Genomic DNA, 26,501 nt, shown 5'->3' with positions numbered 1-26,501 from the left:
TGTCAGTATCAGCCTTAGCATCAAATATGGGGATAGTTATGTTTTGCCTTTTGAGGTAAGACGTTATTGACGGTTGGCATTTTTAATTGGTTTCTTTATAATGCATTAAATTGCCTGAATTTACCCAAATGAGTCAGCAGTATGCCCTAGCAGACATGAGGGCAAACCAGATTTTGGGATGTTTTGACAGTAAAAAAAAAGTGATTCTCCTATTATATATTGCCTCACCTTGAGTATTGTGTGAAGTTCTGGGCTCCACAATATGAAAAGGATGGTAAGATACTTCAGTGCATCTAGAGGAGCGCACCAACAATGGTAGAAGGATAGGATATGAGGGAACGGCCTCAAGTTGTGCCAGGGGAGATTCGGATTAGATATGAAAAGAATTTCTTCTCAGAAAGAATGGTGAGGCATTGGGACAGGTTGCCCAGTTCGGTTGCGTAGTCACCATCCGTGTGAGTCTTTAAAGAGAGGGTAGATATAGTATTTAGAGACATGGCTTAGTGGGTAATGTTGGTGGTAGGTGGATGGTTGGACTGGGTGATCTTAGAGATCTTTTCCAACCTTAATGATTTTATGACTCTATAGAAGGGCTGGATGGTGTATCCTACAGCAAGGAGCTGAGGATATGTTGGTTCACTAGTCTGCACAAGAGAAGGCTCACAGGTGACATTATTTTCTACAACTCCCTAATAAGAGGAGGTAGCGACAGAGGTCCTGCTCTCTTTGCCCTGGTATCCACTGACAGGATACACAAGAACAGCACAGAACTAGAACAGAACAGCCAGGAGAAGTTCACACTGCACTTTAAGAAAAAATTCTGTACTGTGAGAGTGGCCAAACACTGGAACAGGCTTCCTAGAAAGGTGACTGATGTTCCATGTCTGTCAACGTTCAAGAAGCATTTCAATAACCCCCTTAATATTCTGCTTTAATTAAGCAGTTATGATGTTGGACTTGATCTTTGTAAGGTTCTTTCCAAATTAACTGTTCTAATTTATAAATATGTAGCCTTCAGTGTTTTGTGAGAGCCATCAGTTAGCAAGTTCTGTGAATTTTAACAATTAAGTCTTTCTTCCCTGCCCTCCTGATTTTTTTATTTTTTTTGTGAATATTTGTAGGTAGTCTACAGAACAGATGAGGTATGGGCTTGATCAATTTATCCATTTCCATATACAAGGTCCCTCAAAAATACTACAGTGATATATTTATATGAGTAAAAGTGCATATCTATTTACAAAATAAATACAGAAAAAAAATTATTCTCAGCACAGTGGTTTATGGTACTGAAAAACTGAAAAACTTTTTGCTTCAGGATTTTTTATAAATTTCTTAGATGCACTGTCTGTAATTGTGGCAGTGGCATGATTGTTGTTTGTTTCACGATATAACCCTCAGTGGCAATCTTTTTTTCTTCCTCTTACATAATTCACCGGAGGCCTTTGGAATCCAGCACATTCACTTCTGCCCTAGAAACTACGTGGCACTCAGTGTTCAATTTCTGTGCTGCTGCCTGAGCTCTTCAGCCTCTGTCATTCCAAATTTCATGACCCATGTATTTTTGTTCTTTTGTATCCCACTGATACACCAGCAGAACCTCATCTTCTCGTTGTCTGCTTGCTTTCTTTAAGATGCCATTTGAAAACAGTCGGCAGAGCTGATGTATGTGGAAGTGCCAATAGCATACAGAGCATTGATTTTTTTTTTCCAACTATATTTTCATTTATGTACTTAATTTCCTAATGATTTTAATATATTTTTAGTATGTTTTCATTTTTTATAAACTGTGAATCTGTTCCACTTATGCTTACCTTTAGTTGTGAGCTACTTCACGTATGATCTTCACTTCAACTTCACTTCACTTCACTTCACTTCACTTCACTTCACTTCACTTCACTTCACTTCACTAATGATCCCAACAGATGTGCTCTACTTACTCTGAAAGTTCGTACTTGAGCCTCTGTGGTTCATCCTTTTCAGCAGTCTGTCTCTGTTGTGGCTGTTCTTGTTTCCAATAGTGAAAAAATTCCATTCCATCTCAAGGAAGTTGTTGATGGCACTGTGCCTGGAAAAGTCCAAATGCAGTTAACTACAGTGAGCGATGGTCTTTCGTGGTATAGAACCATTCAGTGAATGCAGTTCAGTAGAGAGCCAAAGCTGAAAGCTTTTGTTTGGCAAGTGATTGTTAGTATTTCTTCTCTATTATTGGTGTATTTCAGGTTTGGCAATGAAAGTGATACTGAAAACCTCTGAGAAATGGCAGGAAATGTTTGGGGTGTTTTTGTTTAGAATTCATTTAAAGTGTTTATCTGTGACTTCCAATTTATAAAATTTGTGGCTGCACAGATTTTTTTTTTTTTTTGGTAAGTTTAAACAGACGTATTTTATAAAATCAGAAGAAAAGCATTTTCAAAATGAACGAATGATTCTGGAAGCCACTGTCTTTGCTCCCAACTTCAAACTCTTGAAGACTTGAAAAAAAATACTTCATGTCTAAGGAGCTGTTGAACTGCCAAATTTCTGTGCTTGTATGAGGACTGCCCAAGTCTGCAGCTGACATACCCAAATTCCTGAGTTCCTGCACCACTGAGTGCCTTTGCCCTTCAGCAGTGCAAACATTCTGACTTTTTCCTTTTCTTTTTTTTTTTAATTTCACAGTAAACTTACAGTTTTCCCATTTTGGCCTTAAAAACTGCAGAGCTGATAAACGTTTTCTCTTTCGTGTCCATTTCCATAGAAATTTGTCTTAGTGCTGCCATTGTTCTCTGAACTTGTGCTGTTTATTTTTCTGTTAGGGTCTCTGGAATTTAAGTGTTTACCTGTTCCTTGGGAAGTTATAATTTTATCTCTTTGAGATGAATTGTAAGCATTCTTATTCTCTCCTCTGTTTCCTAGTAAGCAATTCCTAAATGTAACAACATTGAAAACTGAAAAAAAAGATATTTTAAAAGAAGCATTGGAGGAGCAATGGCAATTTCCTCCTCAGGTACCCCCTATTGCCTTAGCAATGTCTTCAGCTAAGAGTCAGGGCCTGAACAACAAGTACTTCAACAGGATAATAGAAATTTACAGAACCCTTTGTAGGTCCTCTCCATTGGAGGAATTACTGCCCACAGGAGACAAATGGATTTGCAGAAAAGGATCCTTTCTGTCCCATATGTGCTAAACCAAACTCTACAACAGTTGTAACTGAGGACATTGCTTTTTTCAGCACTCGTATCAGAATGCAAGTTTTCAATTTCCTCAAAGCCAGTATCTGCATAGAGGTAGGGCTCACTCCCTGACATATCAGCAGGGAACTCTGAAGTTCTGAGAACAAAAGGTGAAGATGAACAGGAAGAAACAGGGTCTGGAGCTCTGCAGCCTGCCAAGCAAGCCTGCTACAGTTAGCACTAGGGTTGTTCGATTTTTTCAAGTAGTGTGGTTAAAACATTTTGAAAGCTGATGTTTTCATCTACTCACTGATATAAGAAGATAATCTGTTCCTGGATATGAATTATTCTGTTATAATAAATTCATCCATCATCACAAACTTGACATGAAGCTTTGTGTCCCCACAGGTTAGTCCAAAAACAGCAAAATATTTCAACATTTTTGTCTTAGCCCTAGAAGCAAAGTTCAATCAGCCAAACCTGAGCATGTGTATTTCGTATTTCTGTATTTCAAAAAATCAATCACTTTCAACAGCTGAAAACTTCTGAAGCAGCATTCAAACAGACCACACTTACTAGGTGATCTCCAGCTTGCAGTTCCAGGTCCAGTACTGTATTAAATGTGAATTAAACCCTCACGGATATCACCAGCACATAATGATCTCTTAGAAGAGAATGGTTCTTTTTTTGTTTGTTTTCTCTACAGTAATGCTTGCAAACTCTGGCTAAAAGTTTTCAAAACAGAAAGATGGTGATATGGAGTACTTAATTTGAGAGACTTTAGGAAGGCATGATTTTAAAAGAGAGGTGCATCACTACATTCCAAAAGTCAAAGAATGTCATCTGAGATTAAAAAAAAATGTGATTAAGCTGAACATAGATCTGTATGGTTCACATGGTTCTCTTAAAAAAGTAGCAGATGGATTGGTCCAGATACTGATGTGGAAGAATTAAAAAGAGGTAACAGATATATCTGCTTTGCAAAGGCTGAATAGCTGGCTGGTTTTGTTTGTCAAATTCGAATGCTAACCTGAGAATCCTTCTCAAGTTCTGATAAGAAATATTAACAAACTCTTTGCACATGAAGCTTTTAGTGTTGTCTTTGGATCAATTAGCCAGCGGCTATACTCGCTAGGCCATTCCTCTACGCTGCCCTCCAGCCCCATGCTGAGTCCTTGACATTTGCTTTCTGTTCAAATGGCTACTATCAACAGTACTTCAATATTGCTGATCAAGCATATTTATAATCTATCTACGGGTCTCAAAATATTTCATGAGATCGAAGTATAAGAATTAATTTATAATTAAATTATCTGGCTTCCAAGCCAGATAAAGTGAACTTATGTTTCTGACTTATCTCCGTGAGTGTGGGAACTGCAAACAAAATAAGATCCATCTTGCCAAGCTTTGGGTGTCTCAAGGCACCTTAGCTAATCTGACTACAAAGAGACTCATGACTTTTTATCTGAAAGAATCCTATCTTGTGTCCCTGATGGCAATAAGGTGATTCCCTGGCCCTTGCTTATAAACAGTTAGTCAAATTGCCTAATTTATGTGTTATATCGCCTCCTATGTCTAAAAAAGTATTTTCCATGCCAGCCTTCGCTGCCAGATTCCTGGCTCCCTGGGTAAGGAACTTGGAAGCTTTGCAAATTCTGTGTTGAAACAAATTTCTCACAAATCCTATTGGCAGAGTGGAGAGCCAAGTGATGAGACAAGGCCTAGGACTCAGCTCCTGGTGTAAGAACAGCAAGCCTGAGAATGTTGAGAGCCTAACAAAAACTTGAGTTTTATAACCTCCAATGTCCTGCTGCAGGATCAAGCATTGTATGCTCGTTGTCAGCACAGAAAGATCTTCAGTGTTCCCAGCCTTCTTCAAGGGAACCTGCATACTTTGTTGTGGCTGTTCGTTCCAGAACATTGATGCTCATGGCTCACTTGGCTGGATGCTCCATAGCTAGAAATCCTACAAGCCCAGGCCCTGCCTTCCTGCATGCCCCTTTGTTTGGGTTTGTTCAGCCCAGAGAAGAGGACACTGGGTGAGACCTCATGGATGCCTACAGCACCTCACAAAAGGAAATGGAGGGGCAGACACTTAATTTAACCTCTCAAATATATGAAACAAACTTAAATCTAGAAACTTGAAAAGATTGAAAGTGTCACTAATCATTCCTTACATTATTGGCAAATGTACAGAGTTCAGTGTGTGTTAAAAAGACCAACCCTTGTGTTCCTTGCATTGTCTGTGAGAAAATGTGTGAAAAAAGGAAAACAGTATGAACAGAAGGTGGATACACGTGAGGAAGCAGAGCTTAGGTGAAAGTCCTGCATGTGGAAAATACAGGATGCGTCATTATCAGTGGTGCTTTTGCTCCTAGTCATCATGAATATTTAGGATGTTCAGTGTTATTCCCATTAATGCAAAATTAAGTCAGTTTCTGATTCTGCAGGTCCCATTTTGTCTAACAGTGACAAATGCATGAAATGGAGTCAATCTAGACTAAAGTAACATGAATCAGACCTGCAAGACCGAACTACTTTCATGCAGTAGTTAGATGTGAACTAGAAGAGTTGCTGAAAAAGAGCCTCCATTAAAAACGTGATTACTTGAACCCAGTATAAAATCAGGAGAACAAAAAGATACCAGCTTGTCAATATATTTGCCTCAAAAAGTAAGGCATTGTTCTAAAGGAAATTAAAAAATTTTTTACTTCTTTAAGATCTACAGACACAGACTCTAAAAAAGATTTGTAGATGCCATGATTTTAGAACTATAAAGTTGGAAGCTGCTGGCTAGTAACCTTCACTGTTTTACTGATAAGATGTGTTTTTATCAGCTTCCATGGCATTTATTCATGAAACTTTGAACTGAATTTTCTGTTCTTTGGAAAAAACACAACGTTTTTGTACCATGGGGTGACAAACTGAAATTCCACTGACATTGACTCAAGTTATTTTAACTTACCACCCATAAAGAGAAAACTTCATAATCAAGCTGGTTATAGAATTCAACAAAAAACAATATAACGCTGGAACTAAAATTGTGTGGAGAAGCTGAAATTTAGAATAGGCTTCCAACTGAATTTCTATGTAATGTATTTCTGTTAATCTTTTTTTCTTTTTTTTTTTTTCTCCAAAGGATAGGAAACTCAATTTATTTCATTTGTAGGCAATCTGTCTGCTTTGACTTCTGAAAGGAAAATCACTTGGGCAAGGACGGACTTAAATGACAGAAATCAGCGAATATTGTCTGTTGGGCACTGCTATTGCCTCAGTAGCTACCTGAGAACTCAGTAATGTTAGCAGGTCCTCAGCTGGATTTTGGAATATATTCAGCGTTAGCTTAATTCTGGTTATGGTGAAGTCAGTGCTAAAATTCACCTCCCATCACTGGAAACAAAGTTAGATAAAATAGTATGTTTCTGAAAAGTGCTCTGCTTATTTATTCCAGACCAAAGAAACAGACTGCTGAAAAGACAAGGTGGAGATCTGCTGAATAATGAAACAATAAGCAATCTTTTTTTTTTCTTTTTCTTTTTTCTTTTTTTCCTGAGAAAACTAACAGCTAAAATCACAGTTTTCAGGTCAAAACTGGAATTATTATCCTGCCAACATGTCTGTGCAGTTACGACTTTGTATCAGTGAATTTTCAAAGTCTGGAATTGCAGATATGCTTAACTGTGTGCTCTGCGTACAGCTCCACTGAAGACAACAATATATTCAAGGATAAGTTCCAGCAGAGACCTTGGTTAACGTGGGTTTCTTAGAAACTGTTTATTTTATTGCAAGTGGGATGCTGTCCTTCATACCAAAACGTTTAATTTACAAAAGTGCTGTGAGATAAATAACCTGGATATTTCTATATGGACTTTGGTTAGTCTCTGCAGCACTTTGAGGACTTATTCCACGCTCTTTGTCAAGTTAGCAGAACAGCAGGAAATGTCCAAGTCACACATCAGAAAACTAATTAATTACCTCCTGCATATAAGGCCAAGCAACCTATCTGAAACTGCAGTGGAAGACTTGCACAAATGATCAACACTAGTGGATGAAAAGCTCTGGCAAAAATGGGGAAAGCAAAAATATGGACAGTAATAATCAAGTCTGTCTCAGATTATATTAAGCTTATTCTAAAACTGGATTGAGCCTAATCGTATCATAAAAGAGAGCTCTAACAGAGAAAGTCACTGCGTGCTGAGCTGAACGGCTATCAGCATTTGATAAGCTCGAGTTCAGACACGCAGCAAGCCTTTTCAGACCCAGAGTCAGGAGAAGTATGCCACCTATTGGCAACAGAACTCTTGCACAAAAGCTGTGAACCCTCAATAATGAGAAAAACGTAACACTCACACACCCAAAGCATCCTGCACCTCGGCAGTGATGTGGAGGAGCAACCTAGCAGACACAGAAGGTCTGCAGAGAGAGGTGAAGCACTCCTGGTAGTCCGTGACTACAGAAAGCATGTACCACCTACATCTCTCACCTTATCACATATTTAAAGTTGCAGGAGTGAATGTTTTTCCACACTTAGTGGCAGATTGCACTTCATAGACCATGACAGTTCTGTTGCAAATTAATGAGCCTGCTCAGGCTGCCTGTTTTCACCTAATTCTCGTCTTAATTATCTAATGAGGCAACACCTGTGAGAATGAACCTTCAACAACGATGCTGGGGAAAGTGCTGTGAGTTGTGGATGGTGCAGGGCTCAGTTGCTGAGGATGATGGTTCCAGTGTAAGCGGTAAATGGGGCACCAGAGAGATCCTTGGCTCTCTGCATGGCCACCAGCAGAATTCCTTCACACCTGCTTTGAGGCCATCTGGCTCTTTATCACAAGTAAGTCAATTTGAGAAAATTCAGCTCCCTGCTCCCCAAGAGTAGTGCTGAGGGAAATGCAGAGGTATCCAATGGCAGTCTGAAGTCTTCCTGATGCAAGCTAAGGATACTTTTCCATTTAGATTACTGCAGGGTGTGCTAGCATGAGTCCACAACATGAGCCTTCTCACAAAAGTAAGTGCCCTTCACATAATCCTATCACTAGGTTTGCTTTTTTTTTTTCTTTTTTTTTTTTCTTTTTTTTTTTCTTTTTAAGTATTCTGATATTTTTGAACTAATTCCTTGTGCTGGGAATGGAGGTTTCAAGCAGCTGGGGTTGTCTTACACTTACACTCATCTCCCATGGAAAAGGCTGGCAGTCAATCTGTTCTGTTATAAACACAGTTCAGAGAAAGAAAGACATCAAATATTCAATTACTTTGCTTAAACTGCATTGTTTTTATAACATCATATTTCCTCTCCTGTTGGCTTCCAGGGTGCTAGGGCAATGCTCTATGGAAAGCAGCTCATCACATAACACGCCAGGAGCTTCTCCAAAAAAGCCAGGGTGTATGAGATCAAACTGTAAGTGCTGTTACTGCTGTGATTGAAAGCTAAGAGTTTGTTACAGAGTTGTCTTTTTCCACCCCAAAACTAATTCTGAAATAGAGATGCAGTGCAGAGCTTGGATGTTGAGGAGACTGTGAGACTGGCAAGTCATCAGAGCAACTGAGATGCATGAATACCTCTCAAAAAACAGTCTGACAAGTGCTTGTTGGTATAAAGCTAAGCAAATAATACCCTTGGTTTGTTCAGCAAATAGTGAGTTCTTTGAATTGATGATTTAGACTTCCTCAGTGATGTGCAGTATAATTTCTGAGATTGCACACATTTCACTGAGGCGATTTCATACCATATTAACCATCTGAGAGGGACACTTGGGAAGGTTTATGGAAGCCTTTTCCAATACATCTCCTGAGAAGTAGCTGCAATATAAAGAAACTTAAATTAATTCCTTCTGTGAATTGACATGAAAAGCATGTAAAGTTCCTGAAAGCATTCCTACTTCTTATTTATCTTCCCTCTCTTTGGAGATAGCTATTTTGAGACATTTAAGTTCAGCACATATGAAGTACTTATCCAAATTTTCTTGCCTCTCCTCACATCTGTAAATGAAAACTTTTAATTTTCTTGACAGTCCAAAGCTTTCCATTTTTTCAAACCCAAACACTTAAAGTAAGTTTTTACAGACCCACATATGTGCAGCTCTGAGAAAGATCCTTCCTGAGGTGAAGCACAAAAATATGAGGTACCACTCTCAAATGATGAAATAAGAGATTTCAATGCAAGACTGTATTGTTAAGGCAAGCTTTCTGAAAACAAACAAACAAAAAGAAAACCACAGAAGCTGGTATTTTAGGACAATTACTCTGTATGCTGACTTTTATAGTTATAAGCACGTTTCTTCTTACACAAATCTGGGATGACCTTATCTTTACTATTGTACTAAGAGTAATGCTTCTGAAGATTGAATCATAATAGCCATAAGTTCAGATATTAATTTGGGTACAAAATCTGCAGTGTAAGCTGCTGTGTCAGGACAGGGAAAAGGCCAAGCATTCAGCTATCAAGTTATGGTCTATCTCTGAATTTGATTTCTCAGTATGTCTTTCTTCCAGCCATGAGGAGAAATTTTCTTTTTAAAGAGTTGCAATTTGGGGCTCAGACTTCTTCCTTGTGCTTAGAGTTCTCTGAATGTGAAGATGTCAAAACAGCTTAAAAAAACAATTGGCAATTGTAGAGAATTGCTATATGAGCAGTTTAACAAAGAGACTAACGGTTGCTGCTTTAACAGCAGTAAACTAGACTTGCTGATTAATAAGAGTGTGCCATTTATTTGGTGTTCTTGTTGGAAAGTATTTGTGTAACACTTTTGAAAATACTTCTATCAGAAAAGTTTTCCATTGATCTTACATATATCTTTTTAAATTAAAGAAAGGCACTTTAAATAAAGAATGTGAAAAGCTCTTTAAGATAGTAGGCAACACTGATAAGGTGCAGCTCTTTAAAAATTATGAATAGATTTTTCCAGCTAGTAACAATCAGCTGCCAACAGAGTGGTGTGCAGGAGTTGGAATTGGGATATGTAGAACTTACATACAAGTGATTTGATGAATGCAAATAGGCTGAAGCAGATGTTTTAAATCTTACTGAACTTAAATGGAATTTAGGAGCTTTGCTAAACGTGGATAGACCGTAGCAGTGTTTGAAGTTAAGTTTATGAATTTGTGTTCAAACATACTTCTGGAATGCAATGTTATTTACTAAGAAATAGTACCTTGTGCATAGTTGAAAATTACACAACTGAGAAAACAAACCAGATACTTGAGGCTGAGTCTGTGTATCCAAATTCATGACTGAGAATTAATAATCCACATTTACCTTTCAGCACACATGCAGTCTGCTCATTGCATCAGTAGGTGAATGTGTATCATAATTTGCTGCAGTCCTCTTTTCAAGTACTTTCAAGTACTTCATTTCTAGTGACACTTCCTCAGTTAGCAATATAACTAAACTAATGTAGCTGAGTAAGAAAACAATAGAATTACAGGTGACAAAATGAAAATTTACCTCATTAGTATTTTTCCTCCCATGAATGTGAAATCTTCATTAAAATGAATGCTAATTCAGGAACACAAAGCTATTCAAGGCAATACTTACTCTTGTAACTAGTTTGCATGAAAGGCAATGGCATTGTAAATGTGTTTCATACACACACACACACAAAATATCTGTGTTTTTACCTGCTGTAAATAAATGAAACAAAAAAGCATCTGCTTTATATATTCTGATGGTTAGAGAAACAAAATTAAAATGTATATGCTACAGAATGAAATGCTTTAATAAATTTTCTTTTCTCAGCTGGTGGGAACAGTAAGAATTTGTCAATAGTGGCCCTCGAGTCCAACTAGTTTTAGGTGTAGATGAATTAACCATATTCTAGCTCCACCTACTGTAGCAAACTAAAATGACAGGAAGCTTGATCTTTCCTCTTCTAAAAACTATCATTTTAAAACGTGTATCCAAATCTCTCCCTACAATAGGAGAACAGAAATCAGCAATAAATTGTTGAAAGGAAATGAACTGATACAAATACAAAATGGCAGATAGCAGGAGGCAATAGTGCAAAATAAATAAGGTATGGAAAAAATTGTTTTGGAAAAAGAAAAAGGAGGCTCCACAGTATCCTAGGTAGCTGGACGCTTTGGGACAATCGGGGGCTTTTAGACTATTTTTGTGGTTATCGCTAGAACTCTGGGGGAAAAAAAATAGCTTTTATTCCATCTAAAGTAACTTTCTGAGGTAGCGAAGGGGTTTCTAGGGCTGCCTTCATTGAAACAAAGACCTACTAAAGTTTTCACGGAAACTCAGGCACAGAGATTGTTACCTCCTTTCTTGTCCAGAGATAAGCTAGCCTAGTAGTACAAATATTTTATATGAAGATAGAAAAGTAACAGCTTGAACCTTGTTGTTCTGCATTCCAGCTGAAGGCTGTTTCCGTTAAGATTTCCTGAGCTGCACAAAGAGAAGCCATTTCAAGGACTAATTTCAGAACTAATCAATTGTTTACTTAAAAAGTGGTTACTGTAGAAATTATCATTAAGGACTGGCAAGACTCAAAGTAAAACACAAAATGTAAGAAGAAATATTTAACCTCCTCACTAATTCTTGTGTAGTCCATACACTGCACTAGCTAAAATGATTGTAATAATAAAAAAACCCACCCACATTACTTGTTCATACATACAGCTGGCATTGGCTTGAAAACTCTCACTCATACCTTGAGGTTACAAACCCATAATACAAAACTGCAGAGTACACTGGGTGAATACAGCTGTGCCACTGAATGGCAATGATCCACTCGTGCAATCCTAGTAAATATTCCAGCTGTTCAGTTACTGCTTGTGAAAAAAAACCAGCATACTAATATTTGGCAATTTCTGGTGACTGTACAAAAAGTTCCCAAATTCATTTGAACATTTATCTATACACAACTCTCTCTCTTGCCCCAACAACTAAAACAAACTCGCATAAGGTGAATTTCCTGATAGATTTCAATCACTAGAAAAAAAAAGCAAGGACTAGTTCAGAAAAAGAACCAAAGGAAAGAAGCTGTAAGTGAGTTATGATACAGAAAAGGTGTTTTGATGGCTAAGAGGAACATGAATAGTAGGGTTATATTTATACTGTGGGTAGATCTCATGTTCTGTCGCTTCAGTTCAGAACCCTTTTCAATTCAAATACTTGGGGAAATTTATACCACTCTATATCATAGAGTGTTTAATACAGAAAAGCATATTAGAGGTTGATCTACCTAAGCATTCCCCCCCAAAAAGCCTTTTTCTGCACTGACCATATAGAGATTAGGCTTCTAGGTTAAGCACTGGTAACCCAACCTGTTGGTTTTTATTTTTTATAGCAGTTGAAGAGAATCCGAAAGAGATCCAGAAGCTCATCAGATAAAACTTGCCCAAATTTGCCGTGGGATTTTTCCATTTTATACTCACATTTGAAAACATGTGAAGCAAATCAGAAACCAGAAATCTACTTTCAAAAATGATTTATCTTTTTAACAAAAATTAAGTTTCACAAGCTAGTAATAAATTTTGAGGTCCCAACAGGTTAAGCAATTTCTTAAAGATAAAGACTCAGAAATGACTAAATATATTACATAATGAATGTCCTTGCTTCATGCTTCAGAGCAATTACTACCTAATCAACCCTTTAGAATTTAAAGTTTAACACACTGTTACAGACTAGTAATACTGGGACAGTCCATAGCAGGGTATGAATTGGTGATGAGTCTGTAAAAGTCAGTGTGAAAAACACTGAAGTTCAAGCATTAAGTGAAAGATTGATTCACTGGAGGTTTTGCTCTCTGGGCTTGTTTTAAATTTCTCAATTAAAAACAAGTGGAAAGAGACAAAACTAGCACAGTGTTGTACTAAGTGTTAATGGCAACAAGCAGAATGTTAGTATCAGGATGTGAGATGGAAGATGAATAACTTTCAAGACACCAAAGCAGGATATATATATATATATATATATATATATATATATATATATATATATGTATGTATGTATGTATGTATGTATACTTAAAATGGACACTGATGTAGATAAGCATGGCAAACAGCAAAATCATCTGGCTTACCATGACAAGTGAAGGCAGAAGTCACTACTGAACGGGCCTTTGTATTGGGTGCATTTGAGTGTTAGCATTGATGTTGGTGCTTTACCTTGTGCATGTAGAGAGGTGCAGTCCCTTGATGAACATTACTGCTGTGTCTCTCAGCAGTTCTTTCAGGCTAACGCTGAACTTGTGTAAGTCAGAATCTGCCTAGACTTTCTTTACTCATAAAGTCACACCAGCTGAGAAGCTCGCAGAAAGCATTCTGGAATGGAGAAACACAGATATTGAAAAAAGTTAAAGTAATTGCCATGGCTGCATAAAAATAGTTCATAATCTTTCTTTTCCATGAATAACATACTACTGTTAAAACTGAGTTTTAAACAATCTGAAAATATATACCACAGAAAAAGGAATTATCTCAATATGGAGACATTTGTCATCTTCTCCTTCTTCCTTTCTTCCTCTGACTTGAATAGCAGTAATTGCATCATTGCTGAACAAACTCAATTTTGTGGTTTAAAATAATTAAGCATGCATGGTCTAATCTTTTTTCCTTTTTTCTTTTTTTTTTCTTTTTTGAGGCCGCACCTCGAGTACTGAGTCCAGTTTTGGGCCCCTCACTGCAAGAAAGATATTGAGGCCCTGGAACGTGTTCAAAGGAGGACAACAAAGCTGGTGAGGGGTCTGGAACACAGGGCTTATGAGGAGAGGCTGAAGGAGCTGGGAATGTTCAGCCTGGAGAAGAGGAGGCTCAGGGGAGACCTTATTGCTCTCTATAACTTCCTGAAGGGAGGTTGCAGTGAGCTGGGGGTTGGCCTCTTCTCTCGTGTCATTAGTGATAGGACCAGGGGAAATGGTTTCAAGCTACGGCAGGGGAGATTCAGGCTGGACATGAGGAAGTATTACTTTCCAGAAAGGGTGGTCAGGCACTGGAATGGACTGCCCAGGGAGGTGGTGGAGTCACCGAGCCTGGGGGTGTTCAAGGAAAGACTGGATGTCGTGTTGAGGGACATGGTTTAGTGGGAGCTACTGGGAATAGGTGAACGGTTGGACTGGATGATCTTGAAGGTCTTTTCCAACCTTGGTGATTCTATGATTCTATTCTACAATGCTATGCACCAAGGAGGTGCAGCAACCTTGTCTTTTTGGTACATATGTTGAAGAAATACAGCAATTTGGGGTTTGCAGTTCCCAGAAAGACATGAATAAAAATGCTGCAACACACACAGAAGTTACAACAGTTTCATCCCATTAAAGCTGTGAGCATTAGAGACATCCAATGACACGAATTCACCAATTCTATAACTAATGAAAATGGCATGATTTGAGTTTTTTAGTATCTCATTTGAATAATCATCTCATCTGGAGATGTATAACTTCTGTGCTCCTCCCATGTTCCTCCTCCTCTCACAAATATTAAAACCAGAGGTATTTGAGATGAAGTGATAAAAATGAGGAGGGTTGGTGTTAGGCTGACCGCATTCAGCTTCTTTAAAAAGTTGTTGTTCTTTAGCACTTACAGAAAATCGACCAAAGCAGTTGTATTCACAAGAATAGAAAAGCTGCTACTGAAACTGGCTGGAGAGAGACATGAGGAAAATGTAGCTTTGTGGCAACTGCAGTAGTTCTGAGTGGGGGTTAAACATTTGGAAAGTCTTAACAAAACTAGAGAAAAAAAAATTAACCTCTGCCAGAAAGAAAAGCATTTCAGTAACTCAGAAATGTCAATTCAGTGCACTATCAAAAAAGTTATCAAAGTTGAAGACAATATTCATTTTTTAATTGGAGTGCATTAAGAATGAGATGCTTTCTTTCACCTTTTTTCCCCTTATATGATTTAATGTCAGACATTCTGATCACCATTTAAACCCCCCTGGAGGGGAAAAATACATAAGAAGTAGGAGATGAGTGCGTACAGACCGTGTTTAGGAGTGCTGGAATGCACAGCACAGTGGGCTGAATTAGGAGACCCATGTATGAACCAGGAAGAAAAGGGTGCATACTTAAAATCAATGCAGAAGGGGAGGTAGAGGCAAAAACCAGATGTACAGTCTGAAGCTATGCATACTATGTACTTGCACGTGTTGTCAGGGTTACCAAGACTCTAAAACCAGTACTAACTTTGTCCAGTTCTTGCATCAGTTATAACTGCAAAGCAGTATCTCTGCTTCCTGATTTTAACAATAATACATCTTTCAGTAGTTATAAACAAAACTGAAAGCACCTCCATGCTGATGCTTACACCACACAGTAGGTTTAGGCACATGAGCTGTCCCACGGAACTTTTTAAAGAATCTCTCCCACACAAGACAGTCCTTGAAAGCATTCACTGAATGCAAACCTTGGGTTTTCCTGCTATTGACTTTTGATATTAGAGGCCACTAACTGAAAGAGATTTGAATACTGAAGTAGAGGTCACAAATGAAAGGGATAACAAAGGATGATTATTTTTCTAAAGATTTTCTGCAGCTCTATGCTAGCAACAAAAACAAATGTCTGAAGTTACTCAAACTCGCACTCTCAGAAAAGGAAATGTGTTTGTTGGGCATTACTTTCCTGATTAGATCCTGTTAGATCTATTGTAAGCCATTGCCTCAAAGCCCAGTGAATGGCAAACACACCGTTGGGTTATGCACTCACGTGGGAACTGGGAGACAAGAAAAAATACCTTAACTATTTTGTCCTTCCTCATAAACAAGTCTTGATGATTATTATGGTATCTAAAAGAATGTTTTATTTGGGGGTTCTGAAATATAAAATGCTATTATGTAACTGATTGAAATTTCACGCCTTCCCAAAATGTTCTCTTGTTTAATCCACTATGATTCATGCCTGACTTTTGTGAGCAGCTTCTCCCCATAACAAAAAAAAAACAAACAACAAACCAACAGGTTACCAGCATGATGAATCTAACACTAGGCTTCTCCAAAGGCTACAAGTGCTTTTACTGCTGCTGCAGTCATACAAGGCTCAAACTAGCAGGGAGAGGAGGTAGAAACTCAGTTTTATAAAAATGGAGGAAAACAATTTGTTCTACTCTGCAAGATTAGGAGCAACTCTTTGATCAGAGCAGAGGTTGCTATCATAAAAGAAACTGAACAAATAGCCTCCGATAGGCCATGCTGTTTGTGCCAGGAAGAGCAGCGCTTTGTAATTATTCAACCTTATCCAGGGCTCAATAATACAATACTGACTGATAAAATTACACGGTTGCCTCCATTAGCAAGAAACTAGGCTTGAGCCATCAAGCTTACCATTTTAAATGATTACTTTGGAATAATATATGAACTAAAATGCAGGTTTGTAACAGAACCAAACTGAGCACTGCTGCAGCCCTGTTTGACTGAGACCAGCTCAGCAGAGGACGCATCCCTCAGTGCCACTTCCTGACCTCACACTGCAGTGCTGAGAGGCAGGGAGGGCAGCTCCCTGCTAACAGCTCAGATCTTGGTGCACTTGGACCATCTGCCAGGTGCTCAGACAGCCAAAGAGATTTAAGATGTGCTTTTCTTGTGTAAAATCTTCTGTTAAAGAAATCAGTTGCTTCTTAGATCGAACTATAAAGACCCAGTCAGGTCTCTTAAAAATAAGCACTGCGTTTTTCACACATACAACAGTAACGTCAGGAGATAGGACTGAGTTTACTTGTATTAGCCTACAATTCTTTCTGTTGTGACTACGACAAAACAGAATCCTTAACTTGTGCCTGTGTTCCACGACACAACAGTAAAAATCCACAGGTTCCACACGAGAGGACAGAACTGTTATTCTGACAGATCTGCCAGTGTGTTTTGTTTTTGTGATTTTTGTACAGTCACAGCAGGAGGTAGGAGTGAGGTGGGTACATCAGTCTGCTTCTTTCTCCTGGATCATCCCCAAACTGCCATCTACAGAGCTATTTATAAACCTGCGTTAACTCTGGGTCTCACATCTGAAAATTAGGAGTGACATCTGGAGCAGGGTGACTTGCAGATAATGCCGTAACTTCATAGTGCTGCGGAATGCATGCATGCAGTCTTGTTATTAAGAGCATAGATATTGGTGGGCTGTGGCCTGGGGGAAGCTCTGCAGGTGTGCTTTTATGCTAAACATCAGTTATTTGAGAATTCTGTAGAACAAATGCTCATTTCAGAAGTGCTGCAGACACAGCTGGCTCTAACTTTATCCAAATAAGACAAAGGACAGCACTTAAGATGAAGGAAATGAAATACAAGCTCCTGTAAAGCGTTGGCCTCTTCTCCCAGATAACAGGGAGGGGACAAAAGGGAACGGCCTTAAGTTGTGCCAGAGGAAGTTCAGGCTGGGCGTTAGGAAAATAGAACTAAGCCCAAAACTTCGCTGGTTTACCAGCCATTGTCAGTGCACACACTCACGTGCTCCTGTGGTTAAAAAACACTTTCCTTGCTGATTTCCATCAAGTCTTAAAAAATATTGAGTAGCAGATCCCCATTGTTTTAAGGACCGGTGGCCTGCATTCGGGGGCCACAAGACTTTTGTTAATGCTGGGATTAACCTGCACCACGCAGCGGAAGCTACCATGTTTTCCAGAGGAAACAAGAAAACAGAGTACTCGAATTCACGTCCCACGTGCACGTCGGGGACGGGTAGGGGCCTGGCAGCACGGCGCGGTGGTACAGCCGAAAGCACACGGCCCTAAGCGCACGGTAAAAGCGGCACCGCGGCGTTGCCTGTTTTGTTAGTGACGCTGCGGGCTTCGCTGCACGGCAGAACCGGAGAGGCCGCCTCGGAACGCACAGCGTCCAGCTCGCGCGTACCGCGCGCTGCAGCTCGCTCGTCGTTTGAAGTACGCGTGGGGAAACTACCGAGGGCAAAAGGCGACGGGAACGCGAGCGGGACCGCCGGGCCGCCTCGCGCACCAACGGTAGCCGCCAACGGAAGGATCGAGGAGCGAGACCGCCGCGCCGGCGGGAGGGCGGGGCGAGCGCGGCCGCGAGTCGAGGCGAAAGGGCGGAAACGGCCGGCCGGCGCCGGTGATGACGTTTGAAGCTCTTCCGGAGCCGGGGCGGTGAGCGCGGCGCGCACGGAAGGGGTCGCGGCCAGGAGGGTTCCGCGACGGGGCGGGCGCGGGGGGGAGAGCGGCGCGGCGCGAGGCCGCGCGAGCCGGGCGGCGGCCGAGGCTGAAGCGGCGGCCGACGGGGGGCGGGCGGGCGCGGACGTTGCGGCGCCGGGAGCGGGCGGGCGGCCGGCGGCGACAAGTATCGCGAGAGGTGGCGCGGCGCCGGCGCTAGAGGTGACCGAGGCGGCGGCGGCCCCGGGTGCCTCCTCCTTCCTCACCGGCGCGGATCGGCGTGGGCGGCCATGGAGAAGACGGCGGAGGGAGGCGGTGGCGGCGGCGGCGACGCTGGGAGCGCCACGGCGGGGCCTGGTCCCCCGGAGGGGCCGAACGGCGGGGCCGGCTCCTCGCCGCCGTCCTGCTCGGCCGAGGCGGCGGCGGCAGCGCCGCGGGGGCTGGTGCGGGTATGCGACCTGCTGCTGAAGAAGAAGGCGCCGGGCAAGGCGAAGCGCGGCGGGCGGGCGGGCCGGCCGGCCAGCAGCAGCGAGAGCGGCGGCGGCGGTAGCGAGAGCAGCAACAACGGCAGCGAGGAGGAGGAGGAGGAGGAGGATGAGGAGGAAGAGGAAGAAGAAGAGGTCTCCGAGGTACGGCGGGCGGGGAGAAGGGCGCGCGGCCGGCCCCGTAGCTCCGCTTTCATAACGGCTCCCGCGGGGCCCCGCCGCGAGGGCGGGAAGGGGGCAGCACCGCGCCGGCCTCGTGGCGGGCTGGAGCGGCGGCACGGCTCCACTCGCGCCGGGGAAAGGCGCGGGGGCGGCCCGGCGTGTGCGGGGTGGGGGGAGAGGGGGGCCCCGCGGCGCTACGCTTTGTGTTCGCGCCGTCCGAGTGGACGGGGGGAACCGGGGCATCGGGGGGGCGGGCGGCGAGGGGGCCCGGGGATGGATCGGCCTGAAGGCGTGCGGGTGGGTTCGCGGCCGGGGCGAAGGCTGCTCGAGAGCCCTGGGCATCTCGCTCCCGTCCGGAGGATTCTCCGAAGCCGTCGCCGTGTAAATGTAACGCTGAAAGGAGCTCGAGGAAGCGCTGACAACTCGCTGTCGCTTAATGTGGTCGTTTCAGGTAGGTATCGCTGGAAGAGGCGAACGAGGACCTGAGCCTCTCTGCCATTTGCATCGGTGGTCACGCAGAGCCGCTGGGCTGAGCAGCTTTGATTCTGTAACGTTTCAACTGAACGGTTGCTTTAGTGGTGCTGTTCTTTTGTTTAACATCCTTCTTTTGTTAGCATCTTCCAAGCAGCCCCACGTTTTTCAAGTTTTTCTTTGAACGTTTATTTCTAAGGTTTTTCTGGTTTTTTTTTTTTTTTTAATGGTGTTTTCTTCCTTTGACTTAAGATTTAAAATGAGCAAGAAGAAAGGGATGCAAGCGTCTGATAGGACTAAAGAAGGACTTGGCTATGCTAGTGATGGCTTTGTCTAGGAGAAAAAAAAGTACTTTTTTCCCATAGAAGTTGATATGAGAAAACATTTCATCCCATTAGTAGCAGAAGGCCCCCACTGCCTGCAGTTCAGGCTCAGTTAACAACTGATGAGGTTCAGTGTTTATTTGGTTGTTTTTTTTTTTTGTTTTTTTGTTTTTTTTAGTATCTGTTTTTAGGAAAGTGAGCATCAAGTTGGTCAAAGCTTTTGAAATGGGAGATTGGCAGCTGTAATCATGTACAGAAGTATTGCACTGAGATCCAGCAGTCCTTAAGATGTTTGGCTGCTCTTTGACAGGGTCTGTTGGGTTTTGTATGAAGTGTGGGTATCTGGTGCCACAGGAGATGTGTTGGCTGATTGCTCAGCATTGAGATCAGCTGTATGGGACAGCAGCGTTCAAGAGTTTGTGTAAAATGAAACTTACTGACAAAACTGTGGGTTTGATTTGTATTTGTAGCCATTCACTGAAGTGGCTTCTTACACAGATGGCTTTCCAGAGTCATCGTGGATGGCATGGCAAGAAAGGTGAAGAGAACAGAAGTAGTAGTAGTAGTGTAGTCGTAGCTGACGTGAGCGTTTGCTTGCATGCTGTGCCTTATGTAGCCAGAGTACCTGTTTAATATGGGTCAGGGTGGTGTGCAGAGATGATAAAAGGAAATGATCGTTAAAGTATCATGAGGCAGCAGAACAGTACTTTTTTTTTTTTTTTAATGTAACTTGCAGACTTTGTAGGTACCAATAGCTGGGAAGTAGGTTTGGCGTCTGGAAGCTTCCCTGATTGTTTCATCCTAGTCATGGTATGTAAGTAAATGAAGACTTTCCCAGGCTGGGTGGCTTGGCTTTAAATACTAAGCAAAGGCTAATAAACAAGCAGAGCATTTAAGTCCAGGTCCCATGAGGAGCTGTATGGCATCTGCTTAATTAATATTAATTCTTGATCATTCAGATTAAAAAAAAAACAAACAAACAACAACAACCAAAGCCTGTTCTGGTTGGTTTTTTTTTTTTTTTTTCCTCCACTGACTTCAGGATGGAGTGAGGTAGCATAGAATATGCACAGCCAAAAACAGTTTTTAGGTACGTGAGCACGAGGGTGGCCTGGATAATGGAGCAGAGGATCTAGCTTCAAAGTACTTCCCAGCAGCTGCTGGGGAGGAAATGTGTTTTCAGCAAACGGGAGTTTTCCTTGTCTGAAACCACCTTGATGTTTAATTTTGACTTTTAATAGCTTTCTTTTTTTTTTTTTTTCTTTTGGTTCTTAGAATTTTTTGGTAGGAGGCTTTTCATTTTATGTGTTTATTTCAGTTCAGGCTTAAATTGGTGCACGTAGTTGGTGTGGCTTTCAGCAGTAGGACTGCTGTCTTCTGACTGCTGGCAGTCTGGAAGGCACATGAAGTGAAACCAAATCAGTTTATGGGTTTGCTGTAAATGGAAACTATTGTGGAAGCACTGCATTTCTTGGTGTTCCCTCTCAACCATTCTGTTCATTAACTGTGTGAACTTGGGGCAGTTTCTTAGGCTTTTTTTTTTTTTTTTCCTGCTGTTCCCGTTGCTAATACGTTAAGGCTTCTCTAATCTCTGAGCTAAATTACTTGTTGGTTTCACTGTTAATGAGATGGGTTTGGAAAATGAGGAGTACAGTAGCAACAAGTCAAAGGAGGTATAACTGGAAACCTGGCAGACTCTAAATCACAAAAACCCCATGAGTGGAAAGACATTGTTTTGGCTCAGTTGTTGCTGTGCTAATGGGATGGAATAAAAAGTTACAATCAGATGTTTTCATCTCAGTCTGTTTCTAAACTCAGATCTCAGTGTGGAAGCATAGGGGCTGGATGTAGCTCTGGGAAAAGTTGAGATTTCATACCACCAGCTTAATGAAGTCCTATTACAGTGATGGTGGCAACCTCTAAGCTTGCTTTCTGAAATTACAGCAAAGTGGCGTTTGTCAAAAAAAACACTTTATGTAGCACGGTCCAGTATTGTCTGTAAGTGGCAAGTTGCCTTTTCCCTGTCCTCTGGTTTATAAAGAGCGTCAGCTCTTTTCAGCGTGCAGGAAGAGAAGTCTTAAGATGAGAGGAAAGTAACAGGAGAAGTGACGCAGCAGAGGAGGTCAACTTGCATGCTTCCTGGCAGAATTCTGCCCTCACTCGATGAGTGATCACGTGTACAGCAAGCAAAATGATTCTGTCTTCAGAGAAGTAGCCTCACAGGCTTGTTTAAGGAGCTGTAATGTTAAATAGGACTGTAGTGACTCCTTGATTGGGTGAAAACTCCCAACAGGTCTGTGCAGTCGGGCAGAATTTGCACAGATGCAGTTACATGTGGAAAATGTCATGGCTGGATGTTTTTAAGTGTTTAATAGTGAGATGAAGGAACGTCTCTGGAGTCAGAATTATGTGAGGAGTATCACAGAAGACTGTACTCTTAAGCCAAACATTACATCCTGACTTGGCTCAGTATAGTTTCCCCTTCCCTATTTAACATAATCTGTTGCTGATATGTGAATACATGAAACACACATAGAAAAATGCTCATCTCGTTTCATGTGCTTTGGACCAAGTCCAAGGTCTGTCTTCTGAGCTGCTGTTAGATTTTAAGGATATGAGTCTAAAAATAATGGGGGAGGGGACAAACCAGGTGAGTGAAGGCTGACACACGTGGTAAGGAGTTTGAATATTAAGATTGGTTGAGAACTTCTGTATTTGTTACCTTTTGAAATAAAAACACAGTTTAGCAGTTCGTCTGAACTCAGGTTTCAGGTAAAACGGGTAAATATGCAGGCAGGCATTGTCAAAGTTCTCACTTATGTACCAGTTTTGCTAAACATTTGTCTTTAGTAAATAGTAAAATGCATTAGGACATCACTTACTAAACCAAAGTTTAATTGTGTGATATAAAGTTAGTACATACGTTGATTTTTGCCTTTGAAGTTATGCAGGATCTTTGTTCCTGCTGACACTGAAGTTCATAGAATCATAAAATGGCCTGGGTTGAAAAGGACCTCAAAGATCATCTGGTTTCAACCCCCCTGCTACGTGCAGGGTCACCAACCACTAGAGTAGGCTGCCCAAAGCCACATCCAGCCTGACCTTGGTCATTTCTTTCTTTAATATCATACCCATTTTGCAAGGGTGTCAGTTCAGCCTTCCCTTTGATCGAAGAATCTCATGATAAGCAGATGCAGATCGATTTTGGAGTTGTGTGTGGTTATTTCCTTCCCTTTTCCACCCCCCAGCAATAGGTCTAGTTTGATACAGCATTCTTGGATGGCTTCTACAAATCTACTTTCTTAAACACCACCTTCAGTAATATTGGGTATGTCTGAAAGCGCTGCCCTACACAAAGGATGTTTTTTAGAATTCTCAGCTGTTTATGGAGCTTTCTTGTTTTTACCATGGCCTTGTAGCTTCTGTAAATATAAGCTCACTCTTGTTTTCTCAGCTGCAATTGAATTAGTAATTGAACTAGTAAGAAGTAAATAAAACAACGAAACACCCCAGTTTGCTGCAGTTCCTTCATGCAAAGGAAGCTTCTCCAAATTGCTTATTTTAGCTTCAGATACGAAGTGCTGATCTGAAAATTTGAGCTTATTAATGTGCCTTCAAGATTGTCACAGACACACAGTTACAGTACATCGAAGTGTCAGAGTAAGCTGTTTATTTCAAGCATAACATTTATTTCCTTAATCTTTATCCTGACTGTTTTAATACGACTCCTGGAATGAGAGGCTTTTGGCTTCTGCAGGGATGCAGAAGAGCCACTATGTCTGACTTGACTGCTATTGGTTGTATTCTCTGTACCACTGTTACTCTGAAGATGAGTAGAATGAGGGATTCCTGAGAGTAGATTTTACTCAAAAATCCCTGAAGTATCAGGGCTGGTAGAGCTGTCGGTGGCTGAATCCCACAGTAGAGTCTCAGAGTAGTGCAATCTGCTGTAAGTAATCCCAGGAAGGAGTAGTTAACCGTCCCTTCCATACTGTGTGACAGTGTAGGTTCCACTAAAATCAGTCTGAAAAATGGGAATTGTGTGTTGGTTGGTGTTGCCGTTCCTTGCCAAGCAACTTTCAGCTGTTACTGACCTCACTGTGCAGAAGGTGTGTGGGATATGCCCCTTGTCAAAGGAGTAAAGCTGGTAGATCTCATGTGCTTGTGAAGGGGATGAGAGCACTGTTCCAGGCTAAGGTCACAAGCAAGGTCTAGTGGTGCTTCTGTATGCCTGGGAAAGGTTCTAGGTGTGCTGAGTTAATGAATGATGTCTGGTTAGGGCTAGTGCATATTTAAATACATCTTTAAGGGACTTCTGTCTAAATTGTTAGTGACAATCTGGGTTGAAAAAAATAAAAAAGCTCTGTGTGTAAAAATGAGCACTGCAGGAGGTGGAGTTAGATGATGGTGGCACCAGGTGAGTTTGTTTATTCCCTCCAATACTTCTATGGGAAACAGAACTCCTGTCTGCTGACTGGATCCAAATGTGTTAACAGTTTAGTTCTTAGAGAATGGTTTGTGTGGATGAGAGCGGATCTCCTCCTTATCTGTCAACTCTGAAGTCCAACTAGATTAGATGCCTTTATTTTCTTCATCTCTGTTTTGGAAACAAAACTGTCAGTACCTATTTAAAATGAAGTTTATTTGGAAGCTTTATTTTGGTATTGGGAAATCAATGCTGCAGATCCTAGATAGGTAAGGAGGTTCTCTTTTCCAGTGTTAAGGAAATAAGTCCTCACAACTTTGAATAAAGTAGAAAAAAGTCTACAGTTTGCATATTTTTTGTTTTAAGGCACTTGAGGCAGGACCCCTGGTTGCGTTGGTAGGCAGCTTGTTTGTTCCAAAGTGATGATGTGCTTCTGGTTCTGGGATGCTACGGCACTTCAGGTGACTGTGCTGACACATGTTCTTGAAGGTGTGCTGCATCCGTAGAGTTTCTGCAGCTTTTTCTTGGCAATATTTTTATCCTCAAAAAAAGCTTTGATATTTTAAAAGAAAAATGAATGTTTGGGTAGGGAAAGATTTAATGCTAGCAGATGGTTTGGGTAAGGATGCTTAACACGGCCTCACTGATGAATGTATAGGTGTTGGTGTTGAGGTGTGACTTCTTGTGAGCCTAGTATAGTCTTTGTGTTATATTGACAGAAATATGTGAAGGGAAAAAAAAACGTGTATATGATTTACCATCATAAGGCAGCATTTCTATTCAGTTTTCACTAAGCAGTCAGCTGGAGAGTTTGTCTTGCTACTCTGAATGTTCGTCAGCCATGTCTTTCTACCCTGTATGTAATCAAATACTCATAGTTGTGTGAAGGCTGAAGCCATGTACAGGTGTTTAACTGTCCTGGCACCTTATTTTCATATTAAGCAACCAGTGTATACCAGACTGAAAATCAGGCATGAGACCAAGCATGCCCTAAATATATCTTAGTTGGTGCTTGCACTGTTTTCTTCTAGGTCAGGTGTTGTAAGCACAATGATTATGTATGCATTACTCGAAGGTACTTTTGACAAATATAAATTACTGTTTTATGCGCAGGTTCTTCTACTCTACAGTATTTTAACTAGACCCTCAAGTCCTAAAAGTAGATTGGCATATTCTAGAAAATGAGCTGAAATTAACCTTGGCTTTTTTTTCCTGCTTCATTCCAGTCTCTTAGCTTGAGTTGGTTGTAGTGTTAATCATCAGAGTGGGTAGCGTGTCCAAGTATGCAGCTGTTAAGATGCTAAAACACAGAGCTTGCAAGACATTTGGAGTGTTTAGTATGATGAAATGTTTGTAGTTTTGGCGTCCGTTCTCCTTGAGTTCAACTTGTAAGAGTCAAAAAGTTAAGTGCCTATGTGTTAAGTTCACGTCCTGATTATTTTGCTTTGGTTCAAATTAAAGGCATTTTACACAGTAACAAAACTTCACGTTCCAGAGAGGTTGCCTTGGATTTGGGCTTGCATTTCCCCTCTCCCCCAAATCCCAAAGCTCCTGAGCCTTTGCAAGGACAGCTTTGTGGAGTCCGCTTCAGCAGGCGGAGAACATCTGAATCCTCTCTGTGGCGGGGAGTGACTCAGAGATAAGAGGAGGAAGGTCATTTCTGTCCTCCCAGTTTTTCCCATACAAAAGAATAGAACGAAACAACTCATTTAGTGAGAAGCTGGAGGTCCGCAGTACTTCTGGTGTCTGTAATGTATTCAGTGAGTCACATGTTTTCCCATACCTGAGCTTTGCCATATATAAACTTCAGGCAGTTTTTCCCTTTCGTTCATCTTGTCCTGAAGTGTTTTGCCAGCAGAATATTCCTCCTCAGCTGGTTCTGCAGGTGTGAACTGTTCTCCTCCACGGAATGGTGAACAATGCTTTAATGAAGTTGAAAATGTGAACTCATGGCACGACTTAGCTTCTTTCTGAAGCGCTGTGTGTCAGCGTGGGCACTCATCCCACTGAAGTCAGGGGAGTCAGGTTTGTGGGAAGATTGCAGTGAGCCAGCTGCTGGGGAGGAAGAAACAAAAGCAGCCATTGCTTCTCACAGCAGCTTGGGAAACGATCTTATTTAAAAACCTGAGCGGCAGAAAAAGCACGCTCACAGCTGATGGGTCCTCAATCCAGTTTGTCAGGCAGAGGCTCAGGAGCTTGTGCTGACACAGCGAGGAGCCCGAAAGGAAGAGCCAGGAACTTGGATGGGGAGGAGGGCTGAGGACTGCCTCTTCTGGCAAAACTATTTATTTAAATGCCTGTCAAAGAAACACTTGCATTGTCTTTGAGGAGTGGAGCTGTTGAGAATGCTACAGATCTGTGAGAATTCTGGTATTAAAGGGCAAAGCAATCCTCTTCACGGTTCCTTTGGATTTGGTGTTTGAAAGTGGCTGGCAGAGTCCTGGAA

At 41.5% G+C, this 26,501-nt stretch overlaps 1 protein-coding gene and 2 long non-coding RNA genes across 9 annotated transcripts in view; 2 read left to right on the top strand and 1 right to left on the bottom strand.

Moving 5' to 3' along the window:
• Window positions 1-18,217, top strand: part of LOC125692357 (uncharacterized) — a 67,511-nt gene extending 49,294 nt beyond the window's left edge. For all 3 annotated transcript variants that reach the window (XR_007376604.1, XR_007376603.1, XR_007376605.1), the window contains 2 exons: window positions 8,462-8,550; window positions 13,741-18,217. This is a non-coding gene — a long non-coding RNA (uncharacterized LOC125692357). The remainder of the gene's footprint in view (window positions 1-8,461; window positions 8,551-13,740) is intronic.
• On the bottom strand, window positions 1,396-18,539 carry LOC125692359 (uncharacterized). Its single transcript, XR_007376607.1, has 3 exons — window positions 18,455-18,539; window positions 13,266-13,421; window positions 1,396-2,065 (listed from the first exon to the last, which is right to left on the bottom strand). It is a non-coding gene; the product is annotated as an uncharacterized LOC125692359 (long non-coding RNA).
• Window positions 18,336-26,501, top strand: part of ANKRD17 (ankyrin repeat domain 17) — an 83,524-nt gene continuing 75,358 nt past the window's right edge. For 4 of the 5 annotated variants that reach the window (XM_048942687.1, XM_048942686.1, XM_048942683.1 and 1 more), the window contains exon 1: window positions 18,336-18,817. In XM_048942687.1, coding sequence (XP_048798644.1) covers window positions 18,479-18,817 — 339 coding nt within the window. In that variant the 5' untranslated portion in view covers window positions 18,336-18,478. Of the gene's footprint in view, window positions 18,818-19,121; window positions 19,287-26,501 lie in introns of those variants that run through there. The other variant, XM_048942685.1, reaches the window with a different exon arrangement.

The sequence above is a fragment of the Lagopus muta genome, chromosome 4 (assembly GCF_023343835.1).
Source record: "Lagopus muta isolate bLagMut1 chromosome 4, bLagMut1 primary, whole genome shotgun sequence".
NCBI lineage: Eukaryota > Metazoa > Chordata > Aves > Galliformes > Phasianidae > Lagopus > Lagopus muta.
Note: the sequence above shows the minus strand (reverse complement) of the source record. Positions and strands in the feature narration are given on the sequence as shown.